Source organism: Chanos chanos, chromosome 13, assembly GCF_902362185.1.
Source record: "Chanos chanos chromosome 13, fChaCha1.1, whole genome shotgun sequence".
NCBI classification, from domain to species: Eukaryota; Metazoa; Chordata; class Actinopteri; order Gonorynchiformes; family Chanidae; genus Chanos; species Chanos chanos.
In genome coordinates this window covers 23095487-23120266 of record NC_044507.1, presented here as the reverse complement: position 1 = coordinate 23120266, position 24780 = coordinate 23095487, and the positions used below count along the sequence as shown (strand labels likewise).

The following is a 24780-nucleotide window of genomic DNA, read 5'->3' as shown; positions in this document are numbered from 1 at the left end:
GAGAAAGAGCAACGTCACGGAGCCAGTGGGAACAATAACACGGTAAATGAAAAGACTTCGAAAATGGGGGTGAGACAGGAAAGAGGCAGTAAGACAAAAAAAAAAAAGTCTTGAGTGAGAGTGAGACAGCAATGGAAATGGAAGAAAAGACCCAGAAACATGATTATGCCAAATATAAGACGGTGAGGAAACTTATATCTTCACCAACAACACCACTAACTCTTTATACAATTATGCAATAGAAGCAATAAAGGGCATTGTTCATGTGGGCCTTCTTTGAAATGCCATTGTATGAGGGTGAGCACTATGGTGATGCTGGCTAATTACAGCCCACCAGAGAGTTCATCACTTCATTACTGAGCCTGTGGTTGGGAATTCAATTAACCAGTGCTAATCACAACTGCCTGACATCCATCAGGTTTTGATTGTGCTATATTCAGAAGGTGCGTATGACGTTTAAAGAGTGTCAGATACACTGAGCTGGTATCTTCTTCTTTGCTCTGACAGGATGTCAAATGTAAATGATTGAGTTTGACAGTGAAGACATGAGTCAGGGGTGGAGCATGTGCACCTCGGTAACGCGGTGACAAAGCGCTGTTGAGACACTGTGAGAGTCAGTGAGGACATGTTGACTTCACTGAAATAGATGTGAAAGGTGGGGAGGTTACCTGAGAAACCAGTTAGGTCCATGGCTTTGAGGTTGGTGGCTTTGATGATGGTGACTGTCAGTCTGCCTGCTGTAGGCAGGTAACACAGTGAGAAATTCAACTCCCCTAGGTCAGCTTTCTCCTGTCACACACAAACGCAAAAAAGAGACCAGTCAATGAGGTGACGTTAAGAAAAAATAAATAAATAAAAAAAGAGGAAAAGTGGTGACATTGAGAAGATGAGAACCGTCTGAGACTGTTTTCTGGTCACACTTCAGTCTGTACTTGCCTCACAGGCCTGGGGAGCAGGAGAGTGCAGCACACAGTGTTCACAGCTGTGACAGCCACGGCCACTTAGCTCAGGCTAATTTGTTAGCTCACCCAGTGTAGGAGATCTTCATGACTTCAGTACTACTCTCTCCTACAACTCAGTACTACTCGCTCAAACTGATCCCAAATCCTGACTACACATCACTCACTCAAACTGAGCCCAAATTCTGACTACACATCACCCAAACTGAACTCAAGTTTCAGCTAAGTTCAGTATGTAAGAGAACTGCATCCATGTTTTCAGTATCAATGTTTGTTTTTTTTAACAGAACTCTATATGTAAAACTGTCATTGCTTAATTTATTGACTTATTTTAAACTGTTATCAGGTGAACAGTTTTCTCTCTCTCTCTCTCTCTCTCTCTCTCTCTCTTTGTCTTTCCATTTCTCTAGACAAAGATGAAGCTGGAGATGAACATTTGGGAGCTGTTTTTTTCAGAATTGTGAAATGCCAACACTCTGATGAAGTTGAGTCATGGTCAAACTCTGACCTACAGTAAGAGTGCCTGACATGCCTCTTCAAGACCTCTTGAACTTCAGAATTAACTCTAGGCCTTTAACTCCTCAATTAAAAATTATATTTACAAACAGTCTATATTCCTGATTTCCTCAAAAGATAGTCAGACACATCCACCTAATTCCACAACCTCTGATTCATTCAGTTTCATAATAATCCGATAGAAAATGCATGTGAATTTGGGTGAGATTACACTGATAATAAGCATACAAGACAGAATTACATAGTCCTCTGAACCTCCTCTAACCCCCCAGTGTCTACACGCCCTCATACCGCAGTTCCCTCCACGATATCCCTCCAGATTGGCTTGTCTGCACTGCCTTCACTGAAGTCCAGCAGGTTGTCCACTACCACCTGACCTATGAGGTCATGTCTGGAGAAGCGGTCGAAGTCGTAGATGGAGAAGTGTAGTTTCCGTGAATGCAGCTCAGCCAGAGGGACACCAAACTGGAACGTCTCATTAAAGACAGGGTTCAGGGTCTTTCTGTGGACCTGCAGACAGACAGGGAGTGAGAGAAAGAGGGGGAAAAAAGAGAGAGAGAATGCAGAAATAGCTCAATGAAGACACAAAGGAAAATATGAAGTGAGATAAGAACAGAAAGAATACAGTGACATTTGATAAGACATTTTTAAGAATTAACAGTACAGAGTTTCAGGCACACAGGGTTAGTAATCCACATGTCCTCCAAAATGTATCTCTTAGAAATCAGCTGAACAAACAGCCTGGGTAGGAACACCAGATGCAGTCACCTTGGTTTGGAATTTCTTCTTTCTGTCAGGCAGTAGGTAAATCTTGACGTAGGGGTCAGAGAAACCGTTGGCATCCTTGGCGGGCAGGTCCAGGGCTTTCAGGATCTTCACTACCAGCTGCTCTGTGCTGTAACATGTCCATTCAGTCAGAGTTATCCAGGACTAACCCACAATGACAACACACCCAGCCCATCACTGCCTGATCAGCAGAACCTTGTCCCTCTGCACACAACTAACTCAAACCCAGACTACGGTCTCATTTACTGTACACACCTAGGAGTGTTTTGACAGACAAATGAAACAGCATGACTAGAGACAGCATCATATGGGACTTTTGACACTGTTTTGGCAAAGTCCTTTTTTGACATAGTCAACATCATGCAGTTACAGAGGAGAGAGCAGAGATTCTGCAAGAACACAGGAGTAAAGTAGCAGGTGGGATATTTAGATGTGTGACCTGTTGGGTCTGAGTTTTCTCTGCTAGAGCTACAAACATTTAATTCCCTGAATTCTACAAATAGTCCTTTACAAATTCTCCTCCCATTTCTCTTCTGGATCTGCTTTCCCTGGCCCCGCGTTGGTAACAGTTCTGACCCAGTATCTCTCTCAAACCTTACTTTTTTCCAACTCAGTTTCTCTGTCAAACTCTTCATTTGAAGGACCTAAAGAGATCTCTCTCAGGTCTGTTTTTTAAAAAAAAAGAAAAAAAAAAAAAAGAAAACAATGTACACTTTTGTAAATTCCATAGAATATCTGTCTTACTGCTGCCATTCCCGATACTTAAATGCTTTTCATCCGTCCATATTCTGGGTGGTCTTCCCATCTTGATTTAGATGGTTTTTGTCATTTTGAATGGGTTTGAAGATTTAGAATGGGTTTGAAGATTTAGGCAGGTTTTAATCAATTAGATCACCTCTGGAGATTCAGACTAGGTTTGATGGTTTAGACAGGATTGGGGGATAAGGTTTTGGTACCATTTCAGAAGAGAACCTTTTATGCTAGAGGCTACATGAAGAAAGTTATGGTGAATATAAATATGAGAGATTAAATATTTAATGTAAGTGTGTGTGTGTGTGTGTGTGTGTGTGTGTGTGTGTGTGTGTGTGTGTGTGTCTGTCTGTCTTTTTGTGTGTGTGTGTGTGTGTGTTTGTTGGAGAGAAATGCATTGAGTAAGGGGCGCTTATAAATTTTCCACAGAATCATCTGTGGTCTCTGGACAGGACCTCACAGGGCCCTCTGTCCCCCTTCACTCACTGATACCCTAACTCACACAGGGCCCTCTGTCTCCCTTCACTCACTGATACCCTAACTCACACAGGGCCCTCTGTCCCCCTTCACTCACTGATACTCTAACTCACACAGGGCCCTCTGTCCCCCTTCACTCACTGATACCCTAACTCACACAGGGCCCTCTGTCTCCATTCACTCACTGATACCCTAACTCACACAGGGCCCTCTGTCTCCCTTCACTCACTGATACCCTAACTCACACAGGGCCCTCTGTCTCCCTTCACCCACTGATACCCTAACTCACACAGGGCCCTCTGTCCCCCTTCACTCACTGATACCCTAACTCACACAGGGCCCTCTGTCCCCCTTCACTCACTGATACCCTAACTCACACAGGGCCCTCTGTCTCCCTTCACTCACTGATACTCTGACTCACACAGGGCCCTCTGTCCCCCTTCACTCACTGATACTCTGACTCACACAGGGCCCTCTGTCCCCCTTCACTCACTGATACCCTAACTCACACAGGGCCCTCTGTCCCCCTTCACCCACTGATACCCTAACTCACACAGGGCCCTCTGTCTCCCTTCACTCACTGATACTCTGACTCACACAGGGCCCTCTGTCCCCCTTCACTCACTGATACCCTAACTCACACAGGGCCCTCTGTCTCCCTTCACTCACTGATACCCTAACTCACACAGGGCCCTCTGTCCCCCTTCACTCACTGATACCCTAACTCACACAGGGCCCTCTGTCCCCCTTCACTCACTGATACTCTGACTCACACAGGGCCCTCTGTCCCCCTTCACTCACTGATACTCTGACTCACACAGGGTCCTCTGTCCCCCTTCACTCACTGATACTCTGACTCACACAGGGCCCTCTGTCCCCCTTCACTCACTGATACCCTAACTCACACAGGGCCCTCTGTCCCCCTTCACTCACTGATACTCTAACTCACACAGGGCCCTCTGTCCCCCTTCACTCACTGATACCCTAACTCACACAGGGCCCTCTGTCTCCCTTCACTCACTGATACTCTGACTCACACAGGGCCCTCTGTCCCCCTTCACTCACTGATACTCTGACTCACACAGGGCCCTCTGTCCCCCTTCACTCACTGATACCCTAACTCACACAGGGCCCTCTGTCCCCCTTCACTCACTGATACCCTAACTCACACAGGGCCCTCTGTCTCCCTTCACTCACTGATACCCTAACTCACACAGGGCCCTCTGTCCCCCTTCACTCACTGATACCCTAACTCACACAGGGCCCTCTGTCTCCCTTCACTCACTGATACCCTAACTCACACAGGGCCCTCTGTCTCCCTTCACTCACTGATACTCTGACTCACACAGGGCCCTCTGTCCCCCTTCACTCACTGATACTCTAACTCACACAGGGCCCTCTGTCCCCCTTCACCCACTGATACCCTAACTCACACAGGGCCCTCTGTCCCCCTTCACCCACTGATACCCTAACTCACACAGGGCCCTCTGTCCCCCTTCACCCACTGATACTCTGACTCACACAGGGCCCTCTGTCTCCCTTCACCCACTGATACTCTGACTCACACAGGGCCCTCTGTCCCCCTTCACCCACTGATACTCTGACTCACACAGGGCCCTCTGTCCCCCTTCACTCACTGATACCCTAACTCACACAGGGCCCTCTGTCCCCCTTCACTCACTGATACTCTAACTCACACAGGGCCCTCTGTCCCCCTTCACCCACTGATACCCTAACTCACACAGGGCCCTCTGTCCCCCTTCACTCACTGATACCCTAACTCACACAGGGCCCTCTGTCCCCCTTCACTCACTGATACCCTAACTCACACAGGGCCCTCTGTCCCCCTTCACTCACTGATACTCTGACTCACACAGGGCCCTCTGTCTCCCTTCACTCACTGATACCCTAACTCACACAGGGCCCTCTGTCCCCCTTCACTCACTGATACTCTGACTCACACAGGGCCCTCTGTCTCCCTTCACTCACTGATACCCTAACTCACACAGGGCCCTCTGTCCCCCTTCACCCACTGATACCCTAACTCACACAGGGCCCTCTGTCCCCCTTCACTCACTGATACCCTAACTCACACAGGGCCCTCTGTCCCCCTTCACCCACTGATACCCTAACTCACACAGGGCCCTCTGTCCCCCTTCACCCACTGATACCCTAACTCACACAGGGCCCTCTGTCCCCCTTCACTCACTGATACCCTAACTCACACAGGGCCCTCTGTCCCCCTTCACTCACTGATACTCTAACTCACACAGGGCCCTCTGTCCCCCTTCACTCACTGATACTCTGACTCACACAGGGCCCTCTGTCCCCCTTCACTCACTGATACCCTAACTCACACAGGGCGCTCTGTCCCCCTTCACTCACTGATACTCTAACTCACACAGGGCCCTCTGTCCCCCTTCACCCACTGATACCCTAACTCACACAGGGCCCTCTGTCCCCCTTCACCCACTGATACCCTAACTCACACAGGGCCCTCTGTCCCCCTTCACTCACTGATACCCTAACTCACACAGGGCCCTCTGTCTCCCTTCACTCACTGATACTCTGACTCACACAGGGCCCTCTGTCCCCCTTCACCCACTGATACCCTAACTCACACAGGGCCCTCTGTCCCCCTTCACCCACTGATACCCTAACTCACACAGGGCCCTCTGTCCCCCTTCACTCACTGATACCCTAACTCACACAGGGCCCTCTGTCCCCCTTCACCCACTGATACCCTAACTCACACAGGGCCCTCTGTCTCCCTTCACTCACTGATACTCTGACTCACACAGGGCCCTCTGTCCCCCTTCACTCACTGATACCCTGACTCACACAGGGCCCTCTGTCCCCCTTCACTCACTGATACCCTAACTCACACAGGGCCCTCTGTCCCCCTTCACTCACTGATACTCTGATTCACACAGGGCTGAGACAGCTGCCTTTACAGCAGGTTCCTTGGAGGAGTGGGCCTTCTCTGGTCCTCATTAGAGCACTAACGAGCATGGGTACAGCTGAAATGTGTGAAGGGGAAAGACGAAAACCGGATGCCCAATAGGGTTCTGACACAAACATGTCAATCATGTAGTTGATCCAAACAAGACATCTAATTGGCTGATGATATGGTGCAATCATAGCCAATCAAGGATGAGATAAACACGCTAATCACATAATCTCATCCAATCAGGGCCTCTAATAAACCTTACAGTCCTGCATTGCACCTAATCAAAGGGCTAGATATATGTATTAATTACATCAATTGTAAATTAACATCTGATTTTACAGATCAGAAATACATATGAATGTGTCATGTGACTGAGGGTGAAAGAGCCCAGGCTGGTAAAGATGAAAGGCATTCAGAGAGACAGGACACGTCACTCTCACATTACCACACTCCTCTCCACTGTCCTCCAAACAGTGATGTGTTTTCAGTGCTGGACGGGTGTCATTCGAAATGCCTATGCAATGTGCCTCAGACAACACACACACACTCACAAGCACAAACCTGTACACAAACACACACACACACACACTACCCCAGTGATTTCCAGCCCATTAGTCCAGCACATTCTGGGGCTGAATCTCCTTTAGGACTCAGAGGGTGTCACTAACACATCCTTCACAAGCACCTCTCAGCCAAAAACATAGCTAAACACAAAAGACACACTGACAATACTCCCTAAAGACCAGGCTGCCAAGGCTCCGTCTCCGTGTTTATATCAATAAAAAAAATGAAGCAGTGAACTACTGAATGGATGAATAAATAAATAAATGGACGGGTTCTTGTGAACTGCTCAGTACAGACCGATAGTCCCTGGGCTCATGTATTTTGGGTTCTGTCTGTAGTGCCAGTAGAATGGTGTTTCCCAGAAGGCCGAGCTGTTACACACACAGCTGTCCGCTCCTCTGTCTGCCATTTCCACAGTTCACCTCTCACTGTGGCATTTTAGTACTGACATGCCGCAGATACAAATACAGTTCACCTCTCACTGTGGCATTTTAGTACTGACACACCGCAGATACAAATACAACTCACCTCTCGCTGTGGCATTTTAGTACTGACACACCACAGATACAAATACAACTCACCTCTCGCTGTGGCATTTTAGTACTGACACACCGCAGATACAAATACAGTTCACCTCTCGCTGTGGCATTTTAGTACTGACACACCACAGATACAAATACAACTCATCTCTCGCTGTGGCATTTTAGTACTGACACACCACAGATACAAATACAACTCATCTCTCGCTGTGGCATTTTAGTACTGACACACCACAGATACAAATACAATTCACCTCTCACTGTGGCATTTTAGTACTGACACACCACAGATACAAATACAATTCACCTCTCGCTGTGGCATTTTAGTACTGACACACCGCAGATACAAATACAGTTCACCTCTCGCTGTGGCATTTTAGTACTGACACACCACAGATACAAATACAATTCACCTCTCGCTGTGGCATTTTAGTACTGACACACCACAGATACAAATACAACTCACCTCTCGCTGTGGCATTTTAGTACTGACACACCGCAGATACAAATACAGTTCACCTCTCGCTGTGGCATTTTAGTACTGACACACCGCAGATACAAATACAGTTCACCTCTCGCTGTGGCATTTTAGTACTGACACACCGCAGATACAAATACAACTCACCTCTCACTGTGGCATTTTAGTACTGACACACCGCAGATACAAATACAATTCACCTCTCACTGTGGCATTTTAGTACTGACACACCGCAGATACAAATACAACTCACCTCTCACTGTGGCATTTTAGTACTGACACACCACAGATACAAATACAACTCACCTCTCGCTGTGGCATTTTAGTACTGACACACCACAGATACAAATACAACTCACCTCTCGCTGTGGCATTTTAGTACTGACACACCACAGATACAAATACAACTCACCTCTCACTGTGGCATTTTAGTACTGACACACCACAGATACAAATACAACTCACCTCTCGCTGTGGCATTTTAGTACTGACACACCGCAGATACAAATACAATTCACCTCTCACTGTGGCATTTTAGTACTGACACACCACAGATACAAATACAATTCACCTCTCGCTGTGGCATTTTAGTACTGACACACCACAGATACAAATACAATTCACCTCTCACTGTGGCATTTTAGTACTGACACACCGCAGATACAACGGGGTGGTCAGGGGTGTAGCCTCAATGAAATAACTAGCATCTCAAAGCAGTTCACACACACACACACACACACAAAACCACAAAAAAACAAAAGACACAAAAAAGTAATTTTCTACTTTAATATCACCAATGATTTTGATCCCAGTTTTACAAGGTGTCCCCAGTAGAATACTGTGTTTTCAGTAAAATGTCCTAGATTAGCAAAAACAACCACACACGTACACACACACACACACATACACACACACACACACAGATGAGCAGTGCATAAACGGACACTGAGAGCATGCAGAGCAGATGTCAGATGCCTCAGAGGGACAACTTCCTGTCAAACAGTGACGTGTCCTGACGGTCAGACCCCTCCCCCTCCTCCACATCTTGTCTCCCCGCACCAGGACTGTGTGTGGACCATACAGCTGCGTTAGAATGTGTTGACAGGGTGTTCTCTTTAAGATGAGTGAGCATGAGTGTGTGTGTGTGTGTGTGTGTGTGTGTGTGTGTTTGTGTATGTGTGAGTGTGAGTGTGAGTGTGTGTGTGAGTGTGTGTGTGTATGTATGTATGTGTGTGTGGCAGGGGTGTCCATATTTAATTCATGACTAAAACTGCTTTTCACTCTCCTCTTTCTCAGCTATCAGCACTTTAGACCATTCTAATACCCCACCCCACCACAGGATGGCAAAATAAAGGACCCCATCATTTCAGCTGGGGCTGCCCGTCAACATCCCGGCAATAAGTCACTGTGCAGACAGATAGACTCCTGCTCCTCTCTCACTCTCACTCTCTTCTCTCACTCTCACTCTCCTCACTCTTCTCACTCTCTCTTTCTCTGTTTAGTTTGTTTATTCCCTCTATCCCTGCTGACTAGACCTCCTTTTATAAATATGTGTGTGGCATAGAGTGGAAAGGATCTATACGGGGTGGACTGTTAGAATCAGATGAAAGGAAAGGAGAAATAGAAGTGGAGTGTTTGTTCCACAGTGACTCACTTGAAGGCATAACGCAGGAGAAAGCAGATCTTTCCACAGGTGTCACCCTGTTTCCCTTCCCCTTGGTCCTGACGTGGTCTGTAAAGTTCTGGTTTGATCTGGCCAATGCTGGTTACCTGCTCACTCTTCTCCTCACCATGGAAATCTGGACTGGACAGCTGGTGAGTCATGGGTTTGGGCCTAAAGAGAGACCACAAGCAGAAACTCCTTTCACACATGCAGTTTCATCTTTCAGTGTTCTGGGAATTTTCCAGAACAGTGACATGTGTGAACACAAGACCGAATTGATCCATCAGTTTTCTGAGATTAGACCTGGTAACTTTTCCGGAAAAGTTGCAGATAGACTCAAGTCTGACAAAAGCCATAACACTGCGAGACAAGAGAATGATGTGTTTGATTCTATATCTCCAAGTCCATCAGCTACATGTTTGTTTCTGTTTTTTTCTGCTGAAATGTATCATCCAGTGTGTTTATAATATCACTAACATGTCTTTGTGATCCTGGTATCATATGTAACAATTTTATAAACTAATTGATTAACTAATATGGCCAACAGATTGATATTCGATAGGATCTGTTCTTCTGTCATTTTGTCAAAAACAAAACATCTTCTGTGTCACATCCTGCTAGGGGTGGGCGAAATGACAATATTACAGTGTGACTGATTTTGCTTCTATCCATGATATACTTTACAGAGATACTAACAGTATCGTGAGACAGAGCTGCTGTACATTCTGTTAAACACTGACAATGCTCACACACCGCTCCCAAATCTACTCACTCATACTGTAACTCAACGCTCATATACTGCTCCAAAACTAACTCACTCATACTGTAACTCAACACCCACATACTGCTCCCAAGCATACTTACTTATACTCTAACTCAGCATTCACACACTGCTCCCAAACTAACTCACTTAGACTGTAATTATTTCTAATGCTCAAGGTGACCCTAGAGAACACTCACTCCCACCCCACATCAATAAACCAATGGAATAACACATTGTGGCAAGTACCTTTAAAACAATGATACTTGTTGGACGTTTACTTGACGCATGTCTTTGCTCCCCTATGTGCTAACTGGCCGTAAACACAGCGCAGCATACCTGAAAACAGGTTCCACTTCAGTAATGTGGAAATGGTTTCGGTTTGCCAAATCTGAGTTGAAGCAATCCACTGTAATTTGTAAGCTTTGCTACGGCTGTCAACTCAACCAATATTTTAGCCACCTTAAATGAAACCCCAAACAGCATTTTCGGAGAGTCTGAGGATGCGTGCATCACACCTGAGTGCATCTTCCTCACCCACGCAGTTAGAACCCACGCAGTTAGAACCCACGCAGTTAAAACCCCACGCAGTTAGAACCCCACGCAGTTAGAAACCCACGCAGTTAGAAACCCACGCAGTTAGAACCCACGCAGTTAGAACCCCACGCAGTTAGAACCCCACGCAGTTAGAAACCCACGCAGTTAGAAACCCACGCAGTTAAAACCCACACAGTTAAAACCTATGCAATTAGAACCCACGCAGTTAGAAACCCACGCAGTTAAAACCTATGCAATTAGAACCCACACAGTTAGAAACCCACGCAGTTAAAACCCACGCAGTTAGAAACCCACGCAGTTAGAAACACACGCAGTTAGAACCCCACGCAGTTAGAACCCACGCAGTTAGAACCCACGCAGTTAGAAACACACGCTGGAAAGTAGAGATAGATATAGACAAGGCTTTGAACCAGTTCAAGGAGTGAAAACCAGAAACAATGGATGTTTCACTGGGAGCAAAACCAAAAACTTTATATTTTTTTAATGGCCTGGAACAGAAACATTTATTTGAAATAATGGTAACCAGTTAATACTGCTATTTTTTCGTTTATTTATTACAACAAATTAAAATATTTTCCGCTCACAATAACTTTGGTGCGGAGTTTACTTCCTGTCTTCCTCTGAATATCACTCACGTCTTTGGATAGCGGACATAAATTTACCAGTAGCAGGGGGGTGATATAACGTGAAAATGAAAGGTGGTGTGGTCTATGTGCAACCAGAGGAGGTGAATATTATGCTGTGCACCTTATAAAATGTTGGTCTTAGACATCAACTTCATCAATGTTTGATAGATAGTGTAATAACCACTGCCTGGGGGTATATACAGTGACGTGGCTACTCCGCTCTGTGGGAGTCAGAAGCCATTTCTCAATATGCCTTATTCTCTGTACTTGCATTCTCGTGGACTTGTGAAACGTCATCAGTCGCCAAAGTACTGTTCCAATTCAAAGTTCACTTCTAGCCAATAACAGATCAAATACAGAATGTGTTCTCGTTTCGTGGGTTTTATCAAGGACGCATCAGGAGGTGACTTGTGTGGACTTGGGGAGTCAAGTTTCCCAGGATGCATTTCACCCAAATTTCACAAAAGTGGCCGCAATGGCGGCAGATGAGCTACCACATAACTGTAAGTTTTGTATTATGACTGTTGTTCTGTCACCAAATGTAGCTTTTAAGATTTTTCAGACAAGAAATTAATATTTCAGAATTCGAATATGGGTCGGTAGTGCCTCCTTGAAAGTCCTAAATGTTCAGGGATGTGTCATCTATTAGCAGACCGAGCTAGCTAGCTCTAGTCAGCAAGGACACTGCTGTTTCAAATGCAGTTTGAGTGCACTGCATCCTCCCGCGTCATCAGGAGTCCAGACTCCCAAGCTGAAGTTGCTAACTCCCAAGAACAGGAGTCCATACTTCACATACTTCGTATTGAGAAGCAGCTAGATTTTACTTTTATATGAGAAAAGACGCTGGTCTGAGCCGTTGTCGATATCTTTATTTTATAAGTCTGCTGAGATCCTAACCTATATCACAACAATGTCTGCCCTTAATAAACCTACAGCTGAGGCAGGAAGTTTTTCACCGGGTGTTCATCCCTTCTTCTCTAGCGATTCCCCGGAGATCACCCACAACTCTGCAATAGGCCACCATTTAAAAGAGAACTAATGTTGTAAATAGCTAGCTCCAGATAGGCTAAACATAATGTGCCCTGCATAGCCCATTAGCGAGCTTGTTAACTGCGGCGTTAAAATGACGTAGTTTCTCATGATCGGGAAGCCACAGTGGATTTCGGCCCGAGGACAGATTGGACTACAGCGATCCTAGTTAGTGATCCGATGCGTTTTTGTAATGATTTATGACATTAGCGATAGAGACTATAGAGTAAAATATCCATCAATAGACATTTTTATACCACCGGAAAGATACATATTGTCATGTGACACAGCCCTGTATGGAACATTATTAACTGGTATTTCATTTGGTTCTAACTGGTTCGGGAATGGTAATTTTAAGGCGGAATGCAAAACAGGAAATGTTAAAATACTGATGCTGCTAGGAATAAACCATTGAAAAAAAATTCTGGTTTGAAGCCCTGGATATAGAGACAGCAAATTTTTACCTGACTAAAGATATGGTTCTGACAAAACCAGCGGGAAACCAGGGCTTTAATAGACTGATACAAACTGTTGATCCATGTTTTAGCACGGCCAGACAGAAAAAATTTTAAACACCCCCATTTTGCATTTGTGCGCTGAATGCTGGGAAAATATTATTGGGTAGGATTCAAAATCTGACCTCTGATTAAGTCTTACATCAGATCCTAATGTAAGTCTCACCATCCATTTCACTTTTGACTGTAAACTGTGCAGTGCTCATCTACAAACAGGCAGTCTCTCAGTTATTCTTTTACCTGTATTTTAAATGTCCTGACATCATGAGTGTAGGGGAAGATTTTCTTAAAAGGTTGCAAAAAGAGTACTATATCATTTCCAGCTTGGTTGTACTGTACAGTAACTTGTTAAAAAAAAATTGTGATAAATATCATGGATCATGATCCTGAACAAAAATATCGTGCTGTAATACTTTGGCAGTATCACCCACCGCGACATGTGCCTTTCTGGGATTTTCATGCCAGGTGTGAACATGCTTGTACTGTAAATTTGTTTGGAAATATGGTGCAAGTGTGAAGAGGGGTAGTCAACCACACCAGCATTGCCGGAAAAGTAAATCAGGCAATATTATTGGTCTCATGTGTGAAAGGGGCTAGAGAGAGCAAGCCAATACATCACTCCCTAAAACGCACACACACACACACACACACACACACACACGTGACTTACCGGGCAGAAACCTGCTGCTGGGAATGAGCATTGGGGAGGTCTCTATGAACCTGGGCAGCCCCCTCTGTGCCCGGAGGCAACTCTGGAGACGTCTGACTCAATTTCAGATTCCCTGAGAGACAGGCAGAGAGAAAGAGAAGGAAGTAAAAAATAAAAAGTGTTTGAGGAGGTGGGAAAAATGTTACCACGTGGAGATATAATTATTTTTTCGCAGAGAGCAGACAGAAAACATGCAAACAATAAAAAGTCAAGGGCTCTATCCACAGAGTAAGTGGCCAATTTAATATGACCTTACATACAAAATATCAAACAATACTAACCAGCGTCAGTGAATTTAACATGACCTCATATAGAACTGAATGTTATACGGTACAAAGGGCCCTTATTGGGTTTCAGCTCTGAGATTAGACATCTACCTGTGTACAGCTGGACTGGGACTAGGTGTGTGTTTGGTCACTCACCAGCGTTGTTGGGATAGGAGTCCATGTCCAAATAGGAGTGCTCCTGCGTCTCCTGTGGTCCTCCTACCACTCCACCAACCCCCACGCCCCCACCACTATCCACACCCATCAGGTCAAAGTGCGGGTGGTGCTGGGAGGGCTGGGAAAGCGAAGGATAGAGGGATGAGGAGGAGTGCGTGTCCTTCCTCTGCAGCAGAGGAGGCAGGAGAGAGGAGCCTCCGCCACCGCCAACCCCCCCCAAACCCACCCCCCCAGGGAGGAGCCCCGATGTCAAACTCAGACCTCCTCCTTCCTTGTCTCGCCATGGCAACCAGCAGAGTTTCCAAGAGACAAAAAGAGAGACAGAGAGCAGGACAATGCCACAGAATGTTACAATGACCGAGAGTAGACTCACTGAGATCTCTGAAAGAGAGAGAAAGAGAGAGAGAGAGAGAGAGAGAGATATGTTATTCTCTTTCACTGAACAATAACAAAACAAAAACAACAAAATAGAGAATCACTGCGAGCCAAAACACAAAACACTCAGACAATCAAACACTCCAAAGCATTCCCCAACTCCCAAGTCCATGCACATCAGGAGAAAGAAAAGGTCAGATTGTTGTATATCTGTGACCTGATTCATATCTCCAGTGAAGGAATGAAGGAGTCGTGAGATGGTTTGGCTGAAAGTTAGCCTCCAACCTCCACATCCTCACTGTGCAGGAGCGTGATGTGAGGCGTGTGCTCAGAGGGGTGAACCTGGGGAAAGCTGCCGGCCCTGACAGTGAGACAGGGAGGGCGCTGACAGTGAGACAGGGAGGGCCCTGACGGTGAGACAGGGAGGGCGCTGACAGTGAGACAGGGAGGGCGCTGACAGTGAGACAGGGAGGGCGCTGACGGTGAGACAGGGAGGGCGCTGACGGTGAGACAGGGAGGGCCCTGACGGTGAGACAGGGAGGGTGCTGATGGTGAGACAGGGAGGGCGCTGAGGGAATGTGCAGACCAGCTCTCCGAGCTCTTCATCCAGATCTTCAACCTGTCTCTGTCTGAATCCATCATCATCATCATCATCATCCCACCTCGCCTGAAGTCTGCCACAATCATTCCACTGCCGAAAGAGACTGTCATCAGCGGCCTCAACGACTACTGTCCGGTCCATGATGTGTTTCGAGAGGCTGGTCCTGCAGCACATCAAAGCCAGCCTCCCACCCACCTCTGACCCATACCAGTTTGCCTACAGAGCGAATAGGTCTACAGAAGATGCCATCGCACTGCTCTTCACACTGTACTGACCCACCTTGAACAATAGGGAAGCAATGTGAGGATGCTCTTCATGGACTTCAGTTCTGCCTTCAACACCGTCATCCCGGGCGGACTGGTCACTAAACTTACTGTCTTAGGACTTTCCCAAGCCACCTGCCACTGGATCAAGGACTCTCTGACTAACCGCCCCCAGACTGTTAGACTAGCCCCCCCCACCTTGCCCCCTCCCTTACACTTAGCACCAGCACCCCACAGGGCTGTGTGTTGAGCCCCCTTCTCTATGCCCATGACTGTGCCCCCACCCATCCCACCAACACCATCATAAAGTTCACGGATGATACAGCTATCTCAGGGGGAGATGAGACAACCTACAGAGATGAAGTCCAAAGACTGGCAGCGTGGTGCTCAGAGAACAATCTTGTCCTGAGCTCCTCAAAAACAAAAGAACTCATAATAGACTTCCAGAAGAATAGTGCAGGTCCCGATCCACCATACATCAACTGGGACTGTGTAGAAAGGGTCCCTGTTTCCAGCTTCCTGGGTACGCACATCACTGAAGATGTCTCCTGGACTACCAACACCACCACAGTAGTCAAGAGGGCACAGCAGCGACTCTAATTCCTGAAGATCCTCTGGAGAAACAACCTGCAGGAGAAGCTGCTGGTGTCCTACTACCGCTGCTCCATCGAGAGCGTGCTGATGTACTGGGTCTCTGCCTGGTGTGCTAGCTGCTCAGCAGCGGACAGGAGAGCCCTTCAGAGGGTCATCAGTACCACCCAGAAGATCATCGGCTGCTCACTGCCCTCTTTGGAGGACTTATTCAGCTCTCGCTGCCTCGGTAGAGCAGCCAACATACTGAAAGACCCAGACATCATCTGTTTGACCTGCTGCCCTCTGGTAGATGCTTCAGGTCCATCATATCATGGGCAAACAGACTTAAGAACAGCTTCTACCCCAGAGCCATACCAGAACTAAACACTGCCAAACACTGACACTGACAGTTTGGGACCTGTGTGACTATCTGTACTAAAATACTTACAGTTACACTTATGGAACACTGCACAGACGTTTACATTTCGAATGCACCTTTGTATGTGTATATTTCCAACTGCGCTACTTTTAATGTAATTCAGCAAATGTACAATATCCTGAAGTGCAACAGGCTTTCCTCTTTTTTTTTTTTTCTTAACGTATTGTTTTAGACCTCATTGTTTTATAGGTTACAGCAAATATATACATTTTATTTGTATATTTAGCACTTTAAATTAGTTTAGTTTGAACTCTTTTCGACCTGTCCAGGGTGTTTCCCAGCCTTTCGTCCTATGAGCACTGGGATAGGCTCCAGCACCCCCTGCGACCCTAATCAGGATAAGCGGCTTAGATAATGAGTGAGTGAGTGAGTGAACTCTTTTCTATTTTAAATTGCTGTTTGTTATGTGTGAATGTACCGTCAGGATTGCTACCCAATTTCGTTGTACTCTGTGCAATGACAAAGGAATCTATCTATCTAGACCAGACAGGAGGAAGAATAAGAGAAAAGTTAGGGATATCAACAGAAAAAACAGTTTGAGTATGGGTTCACAGTTCTGAACGTCAATGTGAATAAACAACTTTAAACGACAGCTTTAGATCTCACCGCAAAAACACGAAAATAATAAAACTGTCCCCTGAAAACCCACAGACTGGGACAACAGCTGAACCTTTGCTCTTCGTGTAGAAGATTTTAGTGCTGGTGGCTGATGGGAGCATGGAGGAGTGAAACATTGTTGAAAATGAGTTTGAAAAAAAGAGGCCTTTCATTTGCACCGTCACTCTGGGACAAAACAGCTCCTCCAACGCAGCTAAACAAGCACCTGCCAACCAGTTTGACTCTGGGCCCGTCTTTCTCTCTGTGTGACAGTCTGTCTCTTCTGTCACAACTCTTTTCATGTCTAACACTTATTCCTACGCTCATTCACTCACCATCTCAAGACCTCAACTGTCAAGACACATACAAATGCCTGGTTGTCTGCTGTTGTTTCAGCCCGTGTTTCCAATAAGCTCGGGTGTGTTTAACCTTACAGAGGGCATGGTCATGTCTTTAACCTTACAGAGGGCACGGTCATGTCTTTAACCGTACAGAGGGCGCGGTCATGTCTTTAACCTTACAGAGGGCATGGTCATGTCTTTAACCTTACAGAGGGCATGGTCATGTCTTTAACCTTACAGAGGGCATGGTCATGTCTTTAACCTTACAGAGGGCACGGTCATGTCTTTAACCTTACAGAGGGCATGGTCATGTCTTTAACCGTACAGAGGGCGCGGTCACGTCTTTAACCTTACAGAGGGCACGGTCGCGTCTTTAACCTTACAGAGGGCGCGGTCACATCTTTAACCTTACAGAGGGCGGTCATGTCTTTAACCTTACAGAGGGCGGTCATGTCTTTAACCTTACAGAGGGCATGGTCATGTCTTTAACCTTACAGAGGGCATGGTCATGTCTTTAACCTTACAGAGGGCGCGGTCACATCTTTAACCTTACAGAGGGCGGTCGCGTCTTTAACCTTACAGAGGGCACGGTCACATCTTTAACCTTACAGAGGGCGGTCATGTCTTTAACCTTACAGAGGGCGGTCATGTCTTTAACCTTACAGAGGGCGGTCATGTCTTTAACCTTACAGAGGGCACGGTCACATCTTTAACCTTACAGAGGGCATGGTCATGTCTTTAACCTTACAGAGGGCATGGTCATGTCTTTAACCTTACAGAGGGCATGGTCATGTCTTTAACCTTACAGAGGGCACGGTCACATCTTTAACCTTACAGAGGGCGGTCATGTCTTTAACCTTACAGAGGGCGCGGTCACATCTTTAACCTTACAGAGGGCACGGTCATGTCTTTAACCTTACAGAGGGCGGTCACATCTTTAACCTTACAGAGGGCGGTCATGTCTTTAACCTTACAGAGGGCACGGTCGCGTCTTTAACCTTACAGAGGGCGGTCGCGTCTTTAATCTTACAGAGGGCACGGTCACATCTTTAACCTTACAGAGGGCGGTCACATCTTTAACCTTACAGAGGGCGGTCATGTCTTTAACCTTACAGAGGGCGGTCATGTCTTTAACCTTACAGAGGGCACGGTCACATCTTTAACCTTACAGAGGGCACGGTCGCGTCTTTAACCTTACAGAGGGCGGTCATGTCTTTAACCGTACAGAGGGCGCGGTCACATCTTTAACCTTACAGAGGGCGGTCATGTCTTTAACCTTACAGAGGGCGGTCATGTCTTTAACCTTACAGAGGGCGGTCATGTCTTTAACCTTACAGAGGGCGCGGTCACATCTTTAACCTTACAGAGGGCACGGTCGCGTCTTTAACCTTACAGAGGGCGGTCATGTCTTTAACCTTACAGAGGGCGCGGTCACATCTTTAACCTTACAGAGGGCGGTCATGTCTTTAACCTTACAGAGGGCGGTCATGTCTTTAACCTTACAGAGGGCGCGGTCACATCTTTAACCTTACAGAGGGCGGTCATGTCTTTAACCTTACAGAGGGCGCGGTCACATCTTCAGCATTACTGAACGCAGGGTCGTGTAATGTTACTGTCAGCAGCCCCTGCTTAATTCAAACAGAGCCATTTCAGTTGGTGCAATTTCAGAGAAGAATAATTCAATGCTGACGTGCTGGTACAGGAAATGAACCGCACAATGCAACAATGGTGACCCTAAACCCCATACATTTCTCTTTCTCTCTCGCTCCTTCGCTCTATTAATCTCTTCCTATCTGTCAGTCTCTCTCATGTCATTATGTTTCCTTTACAAATCCCTTTCACCATTTCACTCTCTCTCTTTGTCCTAATTCTCCCTCCTCACCAAACAATTCCCTCTCCATCTCCCAAACACATACACGTGCTGAGAATTCTCAGGGAAAATATGTTTTTCTATGGCTGCCTTAATCTTTCATCACCTTTATTTGCAACCTCGCCCCCCCCCCCCCCCCCCCCTTACACACACACACACACACACACACACACACACCCCTCCTGTCACTGAAGTCTCCTGTTCTCCCCACATCCCTGTGTCACACAGTAGGGAATATTTTATCTGTGCGTCTGTCATTAATCACCATATGATCAGAGAGTGACGAGGGGAGTGGACAGATCTATCACACTGGGGAAGAAGGCAGGCAGAGAGAGAGAGAGATGGGGGGGGAGATGGGGAGAAAAGAGCAAACAGGAGGGGGTAAGAGGAACGCGATGGAGGGGAGAGTGGAGGAAAACAGGAGGGAAGGAGGTGGCATGACAGATTGGTGTACATGCTGAAACAGACACATTGGCTGACTGGTCAAGATAATTTATTCACTCCGCACTGTCAGAGAGATGCAGGGATGGAGGGAGAGAGAGACAGAACAAAAAGTGCTTAATAAAGTCAGCAAGTGAAATAGAGGGAGGGACAGAGAGGCCAAGAAAAAAAAGCCAAGACGGATGGAGAGAAAGAATGAGAACAAGTGTATCAGAGAGTCAGAGAGAGAGAGGGGAAGAGCGAGAGAGAGAGAGAGAGAGAGAGGGACAGAGAGAGAGAGAGAGAGGGACAGAGAGAGACAGAGAGAGAGAGAGGGAGGGAGAGAGAGAGAGAGGGAGGGGAAGAGCGAGAGAGAGGGAGAGAGAGAGGGAGGGACAGGGAGAGAGAGAGAGAGAGAGAGAGAGAGGGAGGGACAGAGAGAGAGAGCGAGAGAGAGAGGGGAAGAGCGAGAGAGAGAGAGAGCGAGAGAGAGCGAGAGAGAAATGAAGTTATGGAGAGTTGTAGAATAGCAGCCTGCCATGCTTTTGTTGTTGCAATGGGAGAAAAAACAAGGAGACACTGATGGAGAGAGAGAGAGAGAGAGAGAGAGAGAGAGAGAGAAGTAAATGGGAGGGGGGAGGTTACAAAGGAAGGGAGAGAATGTGGGAGGGGTGAAGCAGACAGGTTAATGTATTGATTATTCTGTGGAAAGACAAGGGCAGAGAGATTAAAGTAGAGCAGGTGTGCTGCTAAACAGCCGTACCGAATCATGATCAAACTCAGCCGTACCGAATCATGATCAAACTCAGCCGTACCGAATCATGATCCAACTCAGCCATACTGAATCATGATCAAACTCAGCCATCCTGAATCATGATCCAACTCAGCCATCCTGAATCATGATCCAACTCAGCCATACTGAATCATGATCCAACTCAGGCGTACCGAATCATGATCCAACTCAGGCGTACCAAATCATGATCCAACTCAGCTGTACTGAATCATGATCCAACTCAGCTGTACTGAATCATGATCCAACTCAGCCATACCGAATCATGATCCAACTCAGCCGTACCGAATCATGATCAAACTCAGCCATCCTGAATCATGATCAAACTCAGCCATCCTGAATCATGATCAAACTCAGCCATCCTGAATCATGATCAAACTCAGCCATACTGAATCATGATCCAACTCAGGCGTACCGAATCATGATCCAACTCAGGCGTACCAAATCATGATCCAACTCAGCTGTACTGAATCATGATCCAACTCAGCTGTACTGAATCATGATCCAACTCAGCCGTACCGAATCATGATCCAACTCAGCTGTACTGAATCATGATCCAACTCAGCCGTACCGAATCATGATCCAACTCAGCCATACTGAATCATGATCAAACTCAGCCATACTGAATCATGATCCAACTCAGCCATACTGAATCATGATCCAACTCAGGCGTACCGAATCATGATCCAACTCAGGCGTACCAAATCATGATCCAACTCAGCTGTACTGAATCATGATCCAACTCAGCTGTACTGAATCATGATCCAACTCAGCCATACCGAATCATGATCCAACTCAGCCGTACTGAATCATGATCAAACTCAGCCGTACTGAATCATGATCAAACTCAGCCCTGTCTGAGACAGACGGAGAACAATAAACTCAGCCCTGTCCGAGAGAGATAGAGAACAATAAACTCAGCCCTGTCCGAGAGAGATAGAGAACAATAAACTCAGCCCTGTCCGAGAGAGATAGAGAACAATAAACTCAGCCCTGTCCGAGAGAGATAGAGAACAATAAACTCAACCCTGTCTGAGAGAGATAGAGAACAATAAACTCAACCCTGTCTGAGAGAGATAGAGAACAATAAAAATGAACAAATCATAAATGGGCTGCCTAATATGTATGTACTAGCCATGACCTCAGAGACACATAGTGAACCCTTTAGGGTCTTTATGCTCCCGACTTCCCAAAATCTTACACACACGCACACGCGTACGTACACACACACACACACACACACACACACACACACACACAGTGTCCAGTATCGCTCTAGTATATATACATTGAAATCATTTTTACTTCTATAGATCACAAGTGTCTTTGTCGATAAAGACTTGAGAGAGAGAGAGAGAGACAGAGACAGAGACAGAGAGAGAGAGAGAGAGAGAGACAGAGACAGAGAGAGAGAGAGAGAGAGAGAGAGAGAGAGAGAGATGTAGAGTATTGCTGCTTGGCTGTTTTGCTGTGCTCAGTTTGTCATGCTAATTTTCTCATTGTGCTCTGATCCATTTAGATCCAGTCTGATCCAATTAAGCCAATCATTCACATCACTCCATATCATCACAGATCCTTTCAGATCTCCGTCTAATCCCCACACCGTGTCTCAACTCTGGGCTGGTATGTGATTTATCTCTGATTCAAATCAGAGATATTTTTGTTAGGACTACAGCATGTTGGAGTATGTTTTGCGCTGTGCTGAGATGTCTTCCAATAAAACAGTACTGGACAGAGGCTGACCCCTCCATTATCTCCACTGCATTTCTCCTCAGTCATTCATCCACTTCAGTTCATCCAAACTTGTCTAGTTACAATGAGAGAACAGACCTGCAGTGCAGAACCAAAGTAAACTAAACTGTCATTTTGTTTGGGTGAGCAGACACGGACCCTGCACTCTGAGGACAGTATAGCTACTCTTAATGCTGTTCAGAAATATTTCAAAACAATTTGCAGTTTAGTTTTGTTTTGTTTTGAACTAAACTTAGATCATTTTTCACCACCTCTGAATGGTTTAGATGGACATTTTATTCCATAGCACTTGTCTTCTCAGTCAGTCACATGCTGCCCATTTGAAAATTCTTTTTTTTTTATGCTTTCATTTTATAGGGCAGTGTCCCCAACTTTAAATGACAGTAACTCTGTCTCTAACTGGCATTGTCTTTAAATGACAGTAACTCTGTCTCTAACTGGCATTGTCTTTAGATGGCTGTGATTCTGTCATTATGTGTTGGTATCTTTCAGTGGTCTTTATCTAATGTTCCTTGTCTTTATGCATTTATACAAACAATTCTAAACTTATATGGGGTTTATATAAAAGTCTGTAAACTTTATATGGGGTTTTTGAGGGAGTCACTGGCCTTTGTCATTAAATGCTTTAACCATGCCGAAAATCATTCCTGCATTCCACAGATCTCACAATTTTTATATATACACTGTGCTTTTTCATGCTAAAGAAGAAATGTAGAAAAAAACATCCACATGTTGTAAGGCCCATTGTTTCCCTACATAATACTAACAATCAGATCTTTGCCAACCATTCAGTTATGGCCTTAACTCTACACACCCCTCATTGTTTCATTCGTCATCAAAGCAAGTTTTTACACCTTTGTTTCATTCATTATTAAGCCAAGACCATGTGTATCACCCAACAAAGCCACACTGAGGCCTCACACAAACCAGAGTCTTTGTTAAGTGTTTAGGGCAACTCTTCTGCAGACAAGAGTAGAATCTCTTCAGGCTACAGACTGTGTGCTGAGGCCCGCTGCACAGTTCCACTTCAATAACACACACACACACACACACACACACACACACGCACACACACACACACACACACACACACACACAGTTACATTTCAGTATCATTAACATACACACATGTACACACACGCACGCACACACACGCAAACACATACAGACAGTTGCATTTTAATGCCATTACCACACATGCGTGTGCGCACGCACACGCCCACTTGTACTTCTATCTTTGTGAGGACACTCATTGACATAATGCATTCCCTAGCCCCTTCCTATAACCTCAAACATCACAACTAAATTCCTAACCCCCAAACCTTACCCTAACCTAAATCTAATTCTAACCTGAACTCCAAAACCAAGTCTCAACCCTCAGACATCCCTTTGAAAAAACGAGGACCAGTGAAAATGTCCTCACTCCCAAAATGTCCTCACAAGGACAGCTGTACAAGTACACACACACACAGACACACACACAGAGTTACATTTTAGTACCATTAACACACACATGCGCGCGCGCATACACACACACACACACACACACACATACACACAGTTGCATTTCCGTGCCATTAACACACACGCGCACACACACACACACACACACACACACACACACACACACACACACACACCAGTAGAAAGGTGTGCTTTCAGTGAAAAAATATTTCACCAAACACTTACACACACAGAGACAGCTATGTGTGTTTGAAAGAGCTGTTTGTGCATGGGAAAGAGCTGTTTGTGCATGGGAAAGAGCTGTTTGTGCATGGGAAAGAGCTGCTTGTGCATGGGAAAGAGCTGTCTGTGCATGGGAAAGAGCTGTTTGTGCATGGGAAAGAGCTGTTTGTGCATGGGAAAGAGCTGTTTGCGAGGTTTTGTATGGACAGAGGGCACTCACCTGTATCCAGCTGTCGGCTGCGACCCCTCAGTAAGTAACTGAACTCCTGACAACTGGCGCTCTGGCTTAATCCTCCAGAACTGAAGCACAGCTCCTCCACCAGCATGAGCGCCTTCTTACACAGGTCTTCTTCCCAGTCCCCCGACATCCTCCAATCCGCATCGCACTCCGACACACCCTCAGCCAATCGCCACACAGCCCTCACCGCCCACACCAATTGGACGGTGCCTAGGTGGAGAGAGGGTGAATTTGGCCACTTTTTTTTATCCCTCAGGGATCCAATTAGAGAGGTTGCTGTACTTCTCTGCGACTGAGGAACTAAAGCCAATTTGGTAGATTAGAGGAGTTTGCTAATTTGACTATTTAAGGAATGCCACACCCATTAATTTGACTATTTAAGGAATGCCACACCCATTAATTTGTAAGGACTGCTCTGGAGCCGCTCTGATTTCTGAGAAGGGTAAGGAGAGCAGGGGGAGAGACATGGAAGAGGAAAGAAAACATGTTAAACTCTGACAAATATTCACTAAT

At 46.0% G+C, this 24780-nt stretch overlaps 1 protein-coding gene across 1 annotated transcript in view; it reads right to left on the bottom strand.

Annotated features, from left to right (window-relative positions):
- Positions 1-24397, bottom strand: part of syt3 (synaptotagmin III) — a 36294-nt gene extending 11897 nt beyond the window's left edge. The window contains exons 1-7 of the mRNA XM_030790377.1: positions 24250-24397; positions 14302-14703; positions 13841-13952; positions 9674-9853; positions 2244-2370; positions 1767-1985; positions 669-789 (exon numbers count right to left, since the gene is read on the bottom strand). Coding sequence (XP_030646237.1) covers positions 669-789; positions 1767-1985; positions 2244-2370; positions 9674-9853; positions 13841-13952; positions 14302-14703; positions 24250-24397 — 1309 coding nt within the window. The remainder of the gene's footprint in view (positions 1-668; positions 790-1766; positions 1986-2243; positions 2371-9673; positions 9854-13840; positions 13953-14301; positions 14704-24249) is intronic.
- Positions 24398-24780: the final 383 nt, after the last annotated feature.